This window comes from Babylonia areolata, chromosome 3 (genome assembly GCF_041734735.1).
Source record: "Babylonia areolata isolate BAREFJ2019XMU chromosome 3, ASM4173473v1, whole genome shotgun sequence".
In the NCBI taxonomy this organism is placed as follows: domain Eukaryota; kingdom Metazoa; phylum Mollusca; class Gastropoda; order Neogastropoda; family Buccinidae; genus Babylonia; species Babylonia areolata.
In genome coordinates, this window is record NC_134878.1 from 61,833,159 (window position 1) to 61,851,261 (window position 18,103).

The 18,103-nt window shown below is 43.1% G+C and overlaps 1 protein-coding gene across 6 annotated transcripts in view; it reads right to left on the reverse strand.

Annotated features, from left to right (window-relative positions):
• LOC143280661 (ras-related protein Rab-3-like) overlaps positions 1-18,103 on the reverse strand; it is a 61,629-nt gene that overhangs the window by 6,320 nt on the left and 37,206 nt on the right. For 4 of the 6 annotated variants that reach the window (XM_076585389.1, XM_076585390.1, XM_076585392.1 and 1 more), the window contains 2 exons: positions 8,210-8,434; positions 2,498-2,616 (listed from right to left, as the gene is read on the reverse strand). In XM_076585389.1, the coding sequence (XP_076441504.1) occupies positions 2,498-2,616; positions 8,210-8,434 (344 nt within the window). Of the gene's footprint in view, positions 1-252; positions 378-2,497; positions 2,617-8,209; positions 8,435-15,987; positions 16,102-18,103 lie in introns of those variants that run through there. The other 2 variants (XM_076585391.1, XM_076585394.1) reach the window with 2 other exon arrangements.

Sequence of the window (18,103 nt, forward strand, 5' to 3'; positions counted from 1 at the left end):
CAGACACACCAGGCAGAAAGAGGGAAACCGGCTTGACTCCCACACACCCACCAACTCACCCATCTGTTCACTAAGCCTGTGAACAGACAGGTGGTGAGTGTCCATCCTACGGGAACCACCAGACACTGCAGCACCACCACACATCCCTCTCCCATCACCACAGAGGGGAGGTGGGGGGTGAGGCATGCCACCACAGGAAAGCTGGGAAAGAAGCCCCGGGGCTGGGAAGGCTGGGTGTCCACTGCAGCGTACCTAACCGCTGGGCCAAGTCGAGGCCCTGGGACTGGCTAATCAGCCTGGCCGGCTCCAGGTCACACTTGTTGCCCACCAGCACCACACAGGCACTGCTCCAAGCATGGGTCTTGATCTGAATGCACCTGTCAACACATTGTCTGCCCATGACTCTCACACCAACACATGCATTGCTCCAGTTGTGGGTCTTGATCTGTAGTGTACCTGTTAACACATTGTCTGCCCATGACTCACACATTAACACATGCATTGCTCCAGTTGTGGGTCTTGATCTGTAGTGTGCCTGTTAACACATTGTCTGCCCATGACTCACACACCAACACATGCATTGCTCCAGTTGTGGGTCTTGATCTGTAGTGTACCTGTTAACACATTGTCTGCCCATGACTCACACACCAACACAGGCATTGCTCCAGTTGTGGGTCTTGATCTGCAGTGTGCCTGTTAACACATTGTCTGCCCATGACTCTCACACCAACACATGCATTGCTCCAGTTGTGGGTCTTGATCTGTAGTGTACCTGTCAACACATTGTCTGCCCATGACTCACACACCAACACATGCATTGCTCCAGTTGTGGGTCTTGATCTGTAGTGTACCTGTTAACACATTGTCTGCCCATGACTCACACACCAACACATGCATTGCTCCAGTCGTGGGTCTTGATCTGTAGTGTACCTGTTAACACATTGTCTGCCCATGACTCACACATTAACACATGCATTGCTCCAGTTGTGGGTCTTGATCTGTAGTGTGCCTGTTAACACATTGTCTGCCCATGACTCACACACCAACACATGCATTGCTCCAGTTGTGGGTCTTGATCTGTAGTGTACCTGTCAACACATTGTCTGCCCATGACTCACACACCAACACATGCATTGCTCCAGTTGTGGGTCTTGATCTGTAGTGTACCTGTTAACACATTGTCTGCCCATGACTCACACACCAACACATGCATTGCTCCAGTTGTGGGTCTTGATCTGTAGTGTACCTGTTAACACAACAGTCAGCCCATGACTCTCACACTAACACACATGTGTACACACCCTGGGCTGCTTCAACACACAGTGGCCTAACACCTCATCATTGTTTACTGGACATTGTGTTTGAAGCAATGGAGTGATAGCTTCCTAAGTGACTTTCGAGGAAACTGTAGCTTATATACATACACACAAACCCACACAGATATGCAAAGATCTATGGTAAGATCTTGGTAAGTAAACAATTAGAACAGATATCTCATTTTGCTGAGCCATGCCAAAAATCTTATGCACACACACACACACACACACACACACCACAAAAGGACCTATTCTAAAGGGGGGGAAAAAAACCTGCCATGAAAACAAAAGCAGTCTGAAAAGTCCGCTCCATCCCAGTCTTTTCAAACCAACTCAAAAGATCAAGGAGGGAAAGTGAAAGGCAATGTGAAAGGAAACAGCTGACTTGCAGGCAGCCTGAAATCCAATGAAAGAGCGACAACATTAATTTTTTTTCTCCAGTCACTCCAAAGGGACTCAGCTTCTTCTCAACATGATGAAGGAGGTGCCATGTGTGACTGCAAAAAATAACCAGTGAGAGTCATTTCCACCTGGCAGGAGTAACAAAATAACTGACCATCCCTTGCTTTGGATGACAAACAAATGACCGTCACCTGCTTTGGGTGACAAACAAATGGAACATCCCTTGGATGACAAATAAATGACCATCACTTTCTTTGCATGATAAATAAATATGCATCACTTACTTTGAATGACAAATAAACGATCATTTCTTAACTTTGTATGACATGGGAACCATCCCAACGCCGACTGTCCTAAAACCCTCTTGGCCAAGAGAGTGGGGATGTAACTTGGGCAAGACACTCTCCACTATAATCAAATTCTAGCCCAAATAGTCGGAACAGCAGTTGCCTCCTCTGCTGTTCTGATGGTCATAGTCAGACACGACTGACTATCATATATGACAAACAAATGACCATCACTGGCTCTGAAGAAAAAATAACCTTCATCTGCTTAGAATGACATAAAATGACCATCACTTTCTTTGGATGACAAACAAGTGATCGATAATTGCTCTGGATGACACATAAATGACCAACAACTGCTTTGGGTGACAAACAAATGACCCATCACTTGCTTCTGACGACAACCTAACGACCAACACATGCTGTGGACAAACGATAGACAGATACACAGGCAGACAGTCACAACAAGAAGATGACAGGCAGGCCGGCACCCACCAGTCCTGGACAGCATTGAAGGACTCCTCGTTGGTGACATCATACATCAGGATGAACCCCATGGCCCCACGGTAGTACGCTGTGGTGATGGTTCGGTACCGCTCCTGGCCCGCAGTGTCCTGTTCAACACGGCGCACAGTCACCACTAAACCACCACTCCCCACTTCTCCCACCTCGCCGTCTCATGCTGTCTCATCCCGATTCACCTGTTTCCGTTTTGCTTGTTTGTGATTTGCCTGTCACTAATTTGGTGATCCTATTTTACCTATTCCCGGTTTGCCTACGTACTCAGTTGCTGTGTGTGTGTGTGTGTGTGTGTGTGTGTTTCTAAAAAAGAAGAAAAAGAAATTTCACTTTCTTCATTGAAGTGTGTGTGTGTGTGTGTGTGTGTGTGTGTGTGTGAAAGAAACAGAGAGAGAGAGAGGCTGGATGAGCAAAACGTGAATGCTAGGAATATGAAACAGGATGAAGAGTCAAGCTCTCAAGAGGCCACTGAGGGTGGTGGCATGATCAAGGAGTGGGCGGCATGGAAACAGGCGAGTCGGACCTGTTCCTTCAATGCAGTAGGAAGCAATGCATGGCAACTTTTAATCATCCCACAGTTGCAACCTTGATATATCACCTCTAATCTCAAGCTCTGAAAGTGTTCATTTCCGAATGTCTATATGAATCAGTCTACCACGTTTCCAGAAAATTGGGTGAAAACCTCAGGTTCCACCACACAACGTTATTTCTCTTTCTTTCTTTTTTTTCCCCTAGTTTGTGCTATGCTGTGACTTTGAACTGACTTTTTCCCCTAGTTTGTGCTATGCTGTGACTTTGAACTGACTTTTTTCCCCTAGTTTGTGCTATGCTGTGACTTTGAACTGACTTTTTTTCCCTAGTTTGTGCTATGCTGTGACTTTGAACTGACTTTTTTTCCCTAGTTTGTGCTATGCTGTGACTTTGAACTGACTTTTTTCCCCTAGTTTGTGCTATGCTGTGACTTTGAACTGACTTTTTCCCCCTAGTTTGTGCTATGCTGTGACTTTGAACTGACTTTTTTCCCCTAGTTTGTGCTATGCTGTGACTTTGAACTGACTTTTTTCCCCTAGTTTGTGCTATGCTGTGACTTTGAACTGACTTTTTTCCCCTAGTTTGTGCTATGCTGTGACTTTGAACTGACTTTTTTCCCCCTAGTTTGTGCTATGCTGTGACTTTGAACTGACTTTTTTTCCCCTAGTTTGTGCTATGCTGTGACTTTGAACTGACTTTTTTCCCCTAGTTTGTGCTATGCTGTGACTTTGAACTGACTTTTTTCCCCTAGTTTGTGCTATGCTGTGACTTTGAACTGACTTTTTCCCCCTAGTTTGTGCTATGCTGTGACTTTGAACTGACTTTTTTCCCCTAGTTTGTGCTATGCTGTGACTTTGAACTGACTTTTTTCCCCCTAGTTTGTGCTATGCTGTGACTTTGAACTGACTTTTTTCCCCTAGTTTGTGCTATGCTGTGACTTTGAACTGACTTTTTTCCCCTAGTTTGTGCTATGCTGTGACTTTGAACTGACTTTTTCCCCCTAGTTTGTGCTATGCTGTGACTTTGAACTGACTTTTTCCCCCTAGTTTGTGCTATGCTGTGACTTTGAACTGACTTTTTTCCCCTAGTTTGTGCTATGCTGTGACTTTGAACTGACTTTTTTCCCCCTAGTTTGTGCTATGCTGTGACTTTGAACTGACTTTTTTCCCCTAGTTTGTGCTATGCTGTGACTTTGAACTGACACCATACCTTGAACCTCTACACTGTTTTCACCATGACTGAATGCTGTACCAAGTTTAAGGAGGACTGAATGCAGCAAGACCTCATCTCTCTTGTACAAGTCTACAAGCTTTTTCACACTGACTCAAAACATCATCATGGTACTATGGCCTCTCACTTCTGCCCTTGAATACAAATAGAAATCAAGCAATGATCATGACAAGTCGCCATATCAAAGAATCATGAGCTCTATCAAGCTTTTTCTCCTTTACCAAATGATGACCCTGACCTTTGACATTTCAACCTGTTGACCATCATCACAAACAAAATTAATGGAAAGATCTTATTCATAACTACCACCCCACAAATTTTTTTTTTATTCCTTAACCACCTGTGGCAAGCAATAAAATGACATTAACCCACTGACTGCTGACTAGTACGCTCATTAGTGAAAAGCTGTTACCTGTTTGGTCAGGATATCAGTCACCATTCTTTATCTGGACTCATTTTTCTAGGGTCTGCATGACCTTTGTTCAGGAAAATCAAATCACACCGCTTAAAAGAAGACAAGAAGTAGTTCTTGTCCTTCAAATACATGCCACACAAGACTTCATTTCACAAAGGTTTAGCAGTCAAGGGGTTAAAGGCTCCCACACAGATATCAACACACTTAGCTGGACAACCAAGAGTAGGTGATGACACTGACGCACTTTGTTTACACATCTATCAAAATATGTTGTGCTGCACTGTACGAGCACTGTCCTTTGAAAAGAGCCCTGCGATTCATACAGGGAAATCTGTGATTTAAAAAAATAAATAAATAAATAAATAAAAACACAGCACAGCACAATACAACAAAATACAATGATATGCACTGTGCAAAAGTTAAAATGGTTCTGGTTGAAAAACAAGTAACAGATGCAGCTACATGCTTACACAACACACACACACACACACACACACACACACACACACACACACACACTAACAAATGCTAATGCTTTCAGTCAGGAGGCCGGAAGTATTGCTTCCGTGAGTGGGAAATGCCTAGCGTTTGTGGTTTGTAAGTATGTGTGTCTGTGTGTGTCTGTGTGTGTGTGTGTGTGTGTGTGTGTGTGTGTGTGTGTGTGTGTGTGTGTGTATGTATGTGTGTGTATGTGTGTGTGTGTGTGTGTGTGTGTGTGTGTGTGTGTGTGTGTGGGTATGTGTGTGTGTGTGTGTGTGTGTGTGTGTATGTGTGTGTATGTGTGTGTGTGTGTGTGTGTATGTATGTATGTATGTATGTATGTGTATGTGTGTGTGTGTGTGTGTGTGTGTGTGTCTGTGTCTGTGTGTCTGTCCGTGTCCATGTCTGTGTCCATGTAGTATGTATGTACATGTGTGCGTCTCTGTGTGTGAGACAGACCAGGATGGAGGAAAAAGAAAGTGTTCATAAGAGAGTATGATAGAAAGCGAACTTCTGTCAATGACATGTTCCTCTTTAATACAAGTCTTTAGATATAAAAAAAAAAAAAAAGAACAACATATGTGTAAGAACGAAGTTCATTTCATTTCTGTCAACAACAGCTGTGAAAAAGCAACTAACCACCACTTCAACACATTTTATAGACAATATCGAACAACTCTACCTTGGCAAACATAGACACAGAAAATCCTGAAAAACATCCTGGTTGTGTACTGATAATACACTTCACATATCCCTGTTACCAACAGGCACCTAACTCCTCTAAACATTCCCCTTTTCAAATACAAAACAAAAATCTACAGGTTTCGCAAAAAAGAAGGCATGTCTTTTTATAAAATGTTAGAAAAAACAAGATGGTTTAAATTATGTAGGCGGCACTTAGTCAACCACTGGCCTCTCATTGAACACACTGCCAGCTGTTTCAGACACACATGTTCCACGAACAGCTTGAAAAATGTGCTTCAAAAATTGATCTTTTAGCCAAATATTTACAATCATTCAGTAGTTTATAAACAATAAATGGGTTTTCATTGTATCAAAAAAAAAAAATATATATATATATATATATATATATATATATATAAAAGGAAGTAAATGTGCAAGAAAGCACTTCTGGTTAAAAGTGGTGGTCATGACACTGACTGCATCCCATTTACCAGAAAATCAGCTTCATTTCATCATGCCCCCAAGAGTTTTAGTTTCAGTCTCAAGGCCGTGTCAGAGTGTGCGGACAGATCCATATACTCTACACCACAGAGCCATACACTCTACACCACATATCTGCTGGGGGGAAAAAAAGAAGAGTTCCCCAATGGTCCTGAACATTTTCTGAACCCAGTCTAATCATAAGGAAGTCCAATGCCTCTGAATACCCCCCAGCCCCCCAATGACCTAACCCTTTCTTCATTTCCACTTCTAACCTGAGAGGTCAATGTTTCTCTACCTCTCAATCCCCTACCCCCCCCACCCTCACCCCCAATGCATCTTTCATAATCCTGTCCATCTAACTCCTCTTCAATATTCCCACTGACATAAAAAAATAAAAAATAAAAAATGAACATACACAAAAATATCTATCACCCACAGCTTCCATACCTATTCGGATTTCACCAGGATTTAACCTCTCTCTTTTTTCCTGGGAACAGCTGCAGTTGATGAAGACAGAGAAAAGAGGTGGGAAGACAATATCCAAGAATGGACAGGAATGAATCTGGGGGAATCCCATAGAGTGGCTGAGAACAGAGACAGGAGGAGGAGGAGAGTGGTGGTGTCTTCACGAGTGCCCAACAACACCAACGAAAGTCACAGCATGGGTACTGTCCTTTTTCCAGTCTGCATCTGATGGGTTTATGTCTGGCCCCCACCCCCCCACCCCCACATCACCCAGGCCCCCAACCCCTTTCAATCCCCCAGATAGCTGATCACAGCATGCACTGCCTGTAAACTGCTGCACTGACAACACAGCCATCATCGCACGCAAGTCAGGGAAGAAAAGCATCATGCATCATGAATGCCCCATCACAGCCATCACACTTTGATTATTCAACAGCAACCTGATGGTGGCAACGAGCTCAATTTGCCCATGCTGTTTATGAAAAAAAAAAAGAAAAAAGTTTTGCCTGTGCTCAGAGTGGAGAGACCAGGATGTGTGAGGGTGTGCACGCCGTATCTCTGTGGTTGATCCTTCTCTGTGCTCATGAAAACTACCATGTCAAACGTGTATAATTCACTGATTTACAGAGGGTATAACATCCTTCCACAAACAAAGTATGATTAACAGGTACTGAAATAAATAATAATAAGCTGTATCAGCAAGAATATTTATGAAACGGATCCAATTTTGTTTTGCTCTCTCTCTCTCTCTCTCTCTCTCTCTTTTTCTCTCGTTCTGTTTCTTATGCATGCATAATCTATTCATTTCGTTCTATCATTATCGTGACAAGTGTTCAAGTAATATTGATGATGGTGGTAGTCACTGTAGTATGCTGCACTTGCCACACATAGATTTCAGAGACAGTAACAATACTGTACCTTTTGAACACGCGGATGTTTCTGGAACTTCTATATTGATGACATCTCTCTCTCTCTATCTCTCTATCTATCTATCTCTCTGTGACTCACTGTCCTATCCATCTGTGAATCTTAGTGTATGGAGGGAGTGAAGGGGTGCTGTCAGTATGTGTGCGCGCGTGTGTGTGTATGTATGTGTGTGCGCTCGCACGCGAGCGTCAGTGTGTGTATGCATGTGTGTGCACGGATGTGGGTGTGTGTGGAGGGCCGGGGGGTGTTTTCTTCATTATGTATACAGTTCTGCATGAAAACCTTTTCCTTTCATTTATGTGTGTGCTATTTGTAATAGATGTAGATCAGCAAGGACAGATTGGAAGAATAGGCAAGGCCTAAAATCTTAATCCTTGAATAAAAACGTTTTGAGTTCTGAGTTCTCTCCTCCCTCTCCCTTTTCCCATATTTCCCTTCCCCACCACACACGCCAAGGTGCATTTTCCACTCACCCAGATCTGTAGCTTGACCCGCTTGTCCTGTCGGAAGACAGTTTTCACCTTGAAGTCGATGCCGACCGTGCTGACGAAAGCTGAAGTGAAGGAGTCGTCGGCATACCTGAAGAGGAAGGAGGTTTTGCCCACACTGCTGTTGCCGATGATCAGCAGCTTGAACATGTAGTCGAAGTTCTGGTCGGCTGCATCTTTCTGCCACTTGGCGTCGTTTGCGGAAGCCATCTGAAAGCAGGAAACAAGTCACTGTCATTGGTCCAGAAACCCGGTTTGGTCGTGGGGTACGCTGCAGTGCTTTTGAAGGCATCATCAACACCAAAGGACGGAGAGCAAACGTACATTTATATATAGTAGATGTGAAGCGCGGAAAAATATATATGTGTCAGTTAATATATTTGTGATTATAATAAACACGGTTATATTTTTCAAACAGGCGTTCAAAAACACATGCATCGGAGCATACAAGCATACACAAACACACACACACACTAACATGCACACACACAGGGTTACATCTGCAGCAATTACATGCATATACTCTCAATTCAAACATCTGCACCACCCATTCTTCAAAGACTAACTTATGAATTTCAAACTTGTTTGATAAAACTCTTGACCTCCAAAGTTTTCTGTGACTAAAAAAAAAAAAAAAAAAAGAAAAAAAGATGAGCAAATACAACAATTTCTTTTTTCTTTTTTTAATCAAGACTCGAAACATATACAGACAAAATCATCAAAGAAAAAAATGGAAAAGAAAGAAAACAACATCTGCATCATGACTATTTTACATTTCAGATCACTGCACTAAATACAAGAGAAATTTCTTTAAAAAAAAAGTTCTATGTGAATCAATACACAGCAAGGAACCATAACTAAAAAAATCAACTTCTCAACATCACTTTGTTGCATGCAAACAAAATCAAATTTGGCAAATGAATTTCAAAAAATTTTTTAAACATGTGCAAACTGAACAAATAAAAAAAACAAAAAAACAAAACAACATCCAACACTCAAGCCTACACAAAACAAAACTCCCAACATTTTTGGGACCGGTCACCCAAGTGGTAGACGACGCCTGATACTAAATAAGGATTTCATCACTTCATCCTTGAGCCAGAAACAACTTGTGTGGGATGTCACTCAAAATAGAGGACGCCTGCGCAAACAGTCTGAAGTTTCCTTTCAAAGAAACAAGATACCAAGCCCACACAAACTGATTTTCTGATCCTGAACCCCTTCACCTAGCTTTCATAATACACGTATGTCACAGAGGTAACTATTATTCTGGCATAACTATTATTCTAAATTTAAGGATGGAAAATGACTGGGTTTAAAGATGGAACAGTCTCTCAGTTATTTTTTCCAGTACAGACATGTGTTTCATTAATAAGAAAATGAATATAAAAACTGGTGTATGTATTTGTGTTTGAGTGTGAGTGTATGTGAGTGTGTGTGTGTGTGTGTGTGTGTGTGTGTGTGTGTGTGTGTGTGTATTTATGTGTGTGTGTGTGTGTGTGTGTTAGTGTTTCTGTCTGTTGTATGGCTGTGTCAGTTTGTCTGTATATCCTTGGGGATTCTAAAGGTAACATGTTCCTCTTCCCCCCACCCCCCACCCCCGCTTTCTGTTTTGTTTTTGTTTTTTTTTGGGGGGGGGGGGGGGGGGTTGGGGGGCGTTTTTTTGTTTTTTGTTTTGTTTTTGTTTTGTTTTTTGAGGGGGTTGTTTTTGTTTTTTTGGAGGGGTTTTGCATTTCCATTCTTCCACCAAATACAGATGTGACAAATACAATCAAACAGGCAATGAGCACAATAGAAAGAGTAACTGACAAAAAAAAAACTGACAGCATCCAAAGTATAATTTGTTTCCCACACATATACCATAACAGTTGCTTGCGACTGCTTTTCCACATCTATCATTGTGTGAGAGTGTGTCACTATGCATGCACACAGTGACACACTCTCACACGATGACAAATCAGTCTGTTTTATTTCCCACACATACACAATGACAATGCTTTAACAGCTTTTCCATATTTACCAGTGTGTGTGTGTGTGTGTGTGTCTGTGTGTGCGTTTACACGTGTGTGTGTGTACACAGCTTACCAGTATTATTCTCTATTTGCACAGCAGGCGATGGGGTTTGGAGTGCATAGAGGGGAGGATGTGCAGGGGGTGGGGTTGAGGGGAGTTGTGGGAGGGGTGGGGGAGGGTATTATAAAGGCAGTGGGGAAGGGATAGGAGAGAGGAGGCCCAGTACATGACCTGGAGGAGGGGGGAGGGAAACTACAACTGTGGGAGGAGGGAGGGGTCTGGTGGGGGGGGTGTGGGGGGGGGGAGGGGGAGACAACTCCCACAGCTGTCACCCTGTCAAGCCCCGGTACAGTTGATGGGATCACACGACCGACCGAGACCACCAGACAAGAGTTAGGAGGGTGTTAGGAAAGTCACGGGGCAGCAGCAGCAGCAACCCAACACTGTAACTAACCCCAACGTGAGAGTTCCTAAATCAAACCTTTTCACTGGCAGACTGTGGACAACTTCATGTCAAGTCAATAACGATAGGGTACAACAGAACCCAGGAGGGAGACAGCAATGAAAGGGCCCCAGGACTGCCACACTGCAGCAACCACAACACTGGGACTAAACGCATTGTCAAAGTTTATCAAAATGCTTCATCAGCAGAAAAGTAGACGGCAACTTCATGACGACCGTAATAACGCCTGCTTCAACTTCTACAGTGCAGCAACACAATACTGCAACTAACCACCACTGTTGGATGACAGTTTTATCAAATACATCATCAGCAGACTCCAGACAGCAACTTCATGCCATGCTAAAACATACAAAACAATACAGGAGGGAGACAAAGAGTTATGAGGCCACACCACAGCAACGCAGCACTACCACTACCGCCCCTGTGGATGTTGGTTGATCATACCATCAGCAGACTGTACGCAGCAACTTCATGTTAACTATGATGATGATGATGATAGTCAGTCGTGTCCGACTATGACCATCAGAACAGCAGAGGAGGCAACTGCTGTTCCGACTATTTGGGCTAGAATTTGATTATAGTGGAGAGTGTCTTGCCCAAGTTACATCCCCACTCTCTCGGCCAAGAGGGTTTTAGGACAGTCGGCGTTGGGATGGTTCCCAAAGGCCAACTAGCCCACAAGGCTGCAGCACTAAGAGCCAGTGCAATTTTGCCTCCTAGTTTGAGAGTCATAGTCCTTCACAAAAAGACTCAAGCTGTAAATGGTTTCCTATTGACTGGAGAAACCATTGATAATACAGCTCTCACTTTGCTGTTGGCCCAAATGTAAACTTATGTTAACTATAATGATCATACAATAACGTCCATGCAGAAACGAGGCAGGATTTTCATCATACTGCTCTGTCTCTAAAATGTCTAACAGTGGAACAATTCCTGATAAAAAATGAAAATGTGCCTGCTGATGATAAGTAACCATAAGATGGTGCCAGTCCTTCAGATGAGATTAGAAACCCTCAGCGCATTAACAGAATTTACAGCAACAGAACAGTTGTTCCTTGCAAAATTCTAAGAAAAATCCACTTCAATGGTAAAACAAATACCCTTGTAGACCACACACACACAAAAAAAAACCCGGTGGCACTATACTGTGTCGATACGCTCTCCCCTGGGAAAGCAACCTGAATTTCACACAGTGAAATCTACTGAGAAATAAATGCCATACAATCCTACACACTGAAACACACAAGTGAGAGGCCTTTCAGTGCCATCTTCCACCAAAAACTGTTCCAACCCAAGTCCCCAACCAGTCACTTCATGGCTCCTCCTGTCAGTCCCAAAGCCACAGTGTCCACCAGGGATTATCTAAGTCAGGTCCGCCATCAGGCCACACAGCAGAACAGACCCTGCGCTGTTGCTGAGTCGTCACTTTGGTGGTGTTCAGTGATGCCTGGTTTGATTTACCATACCATGCAGGCAAACCCACCACCAACTACATCCACTACTGACAAGAATGATGATTTCACTGCAAAGCCAGACTGAGCGATCTGCCCTACATCCCTCCAACCAGTCATCAGGAATCTGCTCCCACAAACCCCTTTCCCAGCATTTATCTATTCAGCTTTCAGAATTCATGACACTGAAGCACTCTGTGTTTCCTTCTATAACCCAGCTTCAGTCAGGCCTGAGATACAAACATCTGCAGTGCTGACCAGGAAATGTGAGCAAAACTTTCAAAGAAATAGGTAACATCAACTGTGGCCCCAGTCTCCCCACATCTCAATGCATAAGATGGGAGCTGGGCTTGAAAAATCCGACAATAATGTGTCTCTGACAGTGTTCAAACGCACGGTGTCTCATCCCATGAAACAAAAAAAACATTCTGCCATGGCAGCAGGATTTCTTCTCTTTTTTTTTCTTTTTTTCTTTTTTTTTTTTATACAATGTTTTGAAAAGAAGACTTGCCCTTATACATTCTGAAATCATACACACTGTCTTACTTTCCCATATATCAAAACAAGATAAAAGTAAACTTACTTATATACTTCAAAAGCAAATAAACAAGGAAACAATTTTTTTTTTTTTTAATTAATAAATGAAATCATTCTTTCTTATTCATACTGCAGTCACCTCTCACATCTGTGACAATACCTCCGAGCTGTAACAGGCAGCGGTCACTTCATCAGAACTACTGACATCTGCACCATTCAAATCTATTAATCTTACACATATATTACGCTGAACCAGATTAAAGAGTTAATTTTAAAGAATTCCAGAACAGGTCGATTTTCATTAACTCAGACTTCCCCAAAAACAACCGATCCCATAAAACGACTGTATGCTTTCACACAAACACAAAGGCTCACTTAGTCTCTGTGAGTCACTAACATGCACACACACACACACACACACACACACACACACACACGCACTTACCCCAGCAAGTGAAAAAGACGAGAAGGGTGATGCTATAGAAGCTGTAATGAGAGGACAAGTTTACTACTAGGTACATGTGACCATGATGCAAGATAACACTTACAAGCACAGTTCCTGCATGTTGTAATCAATCCATCATCAAGTGGATTTCATGATATGACACTCACTTAGCATGTGTCTGACAATCTGACATATATATCCACACTCAGTAAAACTGTGTATCCATTTACAAACTAAAGCCAGCCCTCAAAAGAATCTGATTCTTTCTAAAGTCTTTGCCCTTTCATTCTAAAGAGAGGAAGCGTGAGAAAGCGAAGGAACACAGACAGACAGAGAGAGAGAGAAGGAAGTCAGTGAAAACTGGGTATATAGTCACAATGAAAAAAGCAAACAAGACATCACAGTTGCCATATTGTTTATACTATTTTATACACTCAGGGATCAGGTTCGACATCGGTCATCGGTCATTGACGCATTTAATTTGGAAATGACCTATTGTTTTTCAAGTTGCCAGGTCACATGACTTATTGTTTTTATGACCAGTCGGTCAACCAAAGTAACCATCTCTCTCTCTCTCTCTCTCTCTCTCTCTCTTTAACGATCGCGATCGCTTTGTCGTCTGCTCCTACAGGAAATGACTATAAACTGGTTTATTAAAATACGGATCCGTGACGAAACGAAATCCGAAACGAATCTTTATCGCTGCCTTTCGCGAGCTTCGGCGAGAAGAATTGGCGTTCCCACTTTTGCATTAACCATTAGCCCGGGACGGGTGATATTTGACCCGACTGATTTTCAAAGTGACCTATTGATTTTATGTTCTTCCGGTCATATGACCTATTGTCTATTGAACCCAACCTGATCTCTGTACACTCCACTCCAATGCCCTCGGCCGATATTGTAGTACCTGCTCCTTATTCCTCAGACCACTTCCCCCGTCAGAGGATAATGCTGCACTCTGTGAACACTTCACAGCGACTGCTTTGTGTCCTCCATACCCAGAATGAACATTTTAGACTGTCATGTGTGTGCATATTTTCCAATAAACAGATGACTTTTCAACAAAGCTGCCAACTTTCTGGATGCAGAATAAAAAAAAAAGTGTGTCTTCTCTCTGAACTGGATGCGAGCAAAGCAAGCCATGGACTGGAGACAGGGACAGACAGGAGAAATGGGAATAAGAAAATAAATACATTGTTGATTTGACGACAGCTGCAACAGCCTATCCATCAAGAAGACATGAACATTCCACATTCTGAACACTGAAGGCAAATAATATGAATCATCCATGAAACCATCTATGTAGTGCAATATCATTCGCAAAGCCCAGTATAAGATACGAGTATTAGCATCTTTGGCACCCACCGGCAGCTGACCTTCGAGTAGCCAAGGTCATCATGGACAATTTTGTGTGCTGTCCCAACAGATAAGCTCAAAGTCCTTGCAATGTCATCCACTGTCACCCTTCTGTCAGACTGAATGAGGTCATTGACTGATTCGATCACCTCAGGAGACCTCACTTCTGTAGGCCTTCCAGGCCTGTCTTCATTCTCAACACTGCTCCGTCCTTCTTTAAACAATTTAGCCCACCTTTAGACATTTTTTCGGCTGAAACATGTGGCACCATACACAGTTGACATTCTCCTATGAATTTCAACTGGTTTGCACCCTTCAGCAACCAAAAACTTGATAACTGACCGCTGTTCAATCCTGGAGCATGCTTCTTGGTCGGCCATCTTTGTTAATCGCCAAAACTCTCAAAGTTTTTTTTAATCTGCAAAACAAATTAAATCCATGTGAAAAAGAAGTAAAACAAAAAAAAAGAAAAAAAAAAGTAAGAAAAAATTATTGCTGCAATCAGTCTTACTCTGTGTCATCAATGGGTATTAAATTCTGGAAATTATTCACTTGGTTTAATCTTAGTGAAATATCAAATGTTTACTCAAATACTATCTTCTCAGGTGTATCATTTTCTTCATCTGGTACTTCTATCAGAAGCATGATAAATTGTTAATATACAACTCTTGTGCTTCTGTCTAACAATAACATGATGAATCATTAATATATAACTCGTACTTATATCTATCAAAAACATGATAAAATACTTAAAATATAACTCTTGCACAAGGTTCTTTCTTGATTTTTTTAACAGACGACGTCAGGACCAAACCAACGCCTTGATGGACTTCATCATATGCTTTATACACACAAACAAAAGCACGTGTACTTCACCCTTTATGTCCTTCGTACACACTATGCTTATGATGAAAATGCTGCTACCCTGATGATTAGTCATTAACCGCGCACCATCTGGGATTCATGAAGCCAACCAGCCTGAGAGAAAATTGCATGGAAAATGGCCAGTGAATCATCCGCAAAAAAAGAGACGGACACAGAAAGAGAGACAGAGCGAGCAAGAGACTGAGAGAGAAAGACATCTGTTGAAAACTGCTGCGCAATTCCTGATGCTATCTAAACTTTAATTTATTCTCTTTCTCTCTCTCTCTCTCACCCTCCCTCCAAATTGCACTCGATTCAATGTACATGTCCTCAATTACCGTGGTATTTGTCACGCTCTCTCTCCGGTCCTCAATAACAACCCATTAACTGTATTATACTCAGTTACTCTCTCTCTCTCTCCACCCGCCTCTCTCTCTCTCTCTCTCTCTCTCTCTCCTCCCAAACTTCTCTCCATCATGCTCTCTCTCAAACATTTAATTAAATGTACATCCACAGTCATTATTATACCCCCCCCCCCCCCCCCCCCACAGCCCCCCCCCCCCCCCACCCACCCCCCTTCCAACTCCCCTCTGACACACAAAACAGAAACAAAAGATCCAAGACTCAGCCTCACCTTGCACACACCACCAGGACTGTGTCGCCACTGTGAAAAGAAGAGAGTGTTGGGACGGACCAGGGCCAGATCACCCACCCTCCCCTTCCCCTACCCAAAACCGTAGCCAGCCGCTCAATGCCGTGTCACACCACTCACGCCCCACAAAGGCAACAGATGGCCAAGCCCCTCTGTTCCGAAACCCGCCTTCTACCTGATCCAAAATGGCTGTCACCCCCCCCCCACCCCCCAACCCCCAACCACTCCCCCTGGACCCCACTGCCTTCCCAGCATCCAACACGCCTCATGCCCTCCTGACTGAAGGGCTCTCCACCAGACTTCTTCCATCCCAGTACCACGGTTCAATACTCTCTCCGCCAGTTACAGCTTCCATCAAACCAGGATCATTTCCACGGCAGCATGGAAAAAGGGCAATACGTACCAATGTTCAAGACTGTGAGAGAGAGAGAGAGAGAGAGAGATTCAAGATTCAAGATTCAAGATTCAAAAACTTTATTACTCAAGGATAAAGATTTTAGGCATCGCCCAGTCTTCCAATCTGTCCTTGTGACAACAATAACAATAACAACATTAACGATAACGACAAAAAAAAAAAAAAAAAAAAAAAAAAAAAAAAAATGTTAACATTGCTACATCCACTGCTACTAGAACGAAGAATGATCACCACCATCATCATTAACATCGTAAAAAGTAATAAAACGAACGCATTCATACATTCTTATCCATACACATGCACACACTCTCTCCACCCAACACCCAACACACACACACACACACACACACACACACACACACACACACACACAGAGACTGTCTTCCCCCGATGATGGCAGTTCAGTGACCATCTGAGAGCCACTATGAGAGCTCCCTGTTCTAATGGGAGACATTCAATCAGGCACAGACAGCTGAATGCCACAGGGAGTCAGTGACGGGAAAGGTCGCATCACCCAGACAGACAGAAACTGAGGGGGGAGAAAGTGAGAAAACCATAGGGGTGTAAAGAAAGAGACAGTCCAGACAGAAAAGACGGGGCACTGAACATATGTGCATGTGCATGCGCACACATACACAACACACACACACAAACATACATACACACACTCTCATCTCTCATTCACCCACGCACTAACACTCACAAGTGTTCTCTCTCACTCACCCAAATGAACACACACACACACACACACACACACACACACACACACACAGAGTCAAGAAGGAAGGTGGCAGGATTGTTAAGCTCATCTGCCAATACAGAGAATCCTGCTCTCACCCTTATTCCCAAGGTTGACTGAAAAGTTAAACTGAGCGTCTAGTCATTCAGAAAGACGATAAATTGAAGTCCCGTGTACAGCACACACTTGATGCACTGAAAAAGAACCCATGGCAATAAAAGTGTCGAAATTATGTAGAAGAAATCCACTCTGAACGGTACACACACACACACACACACATACACACACTCACACATATTTATATATATATATATGGGGGAGGGTCCACTCAAGACCTGACAAAGTGAGCTGCTTTATGCTGCTGGTCAGGCATCTGCCTAGCAGATGTGGTGTAGCATATATGGATTTGTCCTAACTCAGTGACGCCTCCTTGAGAAACAGAAACTTAAACTAACACTCTCTCCCCCTCTCTCTCTCACCTGTACACTGACTCACACACACACACACACACACGAACACACATACTCTCTCTCTCATTCACCCACACACTGACTAACACAAGCTTGCTCAATCTCTCACTCACCCATACACTGACTTATCACACACACTCTCTCTCACCAACACACTGACTTTCACACCACCAAACTCACTTTTTCTCTGTACTTGTTAAAAAAAAAAAAAAAATCAAGGATAAAAACATGTTATCTAATAACAACGGCCTATGTAAAGCTGACAACACTTAGCAAAAACCCTTGGAGAGAAGATGGCGGATCAATACAATCCCCCAGACATACACTGATCCTTTCTTCCCCTTCCTTCCAAGCCCTCCCTCCCCCCCTCCCCCTTGCCTTGTCCCCCCACCCACCCTCCTACCCCCCAACTCCCCCGTCCCCAACTCCAAAGGGCAAGTGTGGCATTGTGAGTGACAGGACAAACACCTCCCC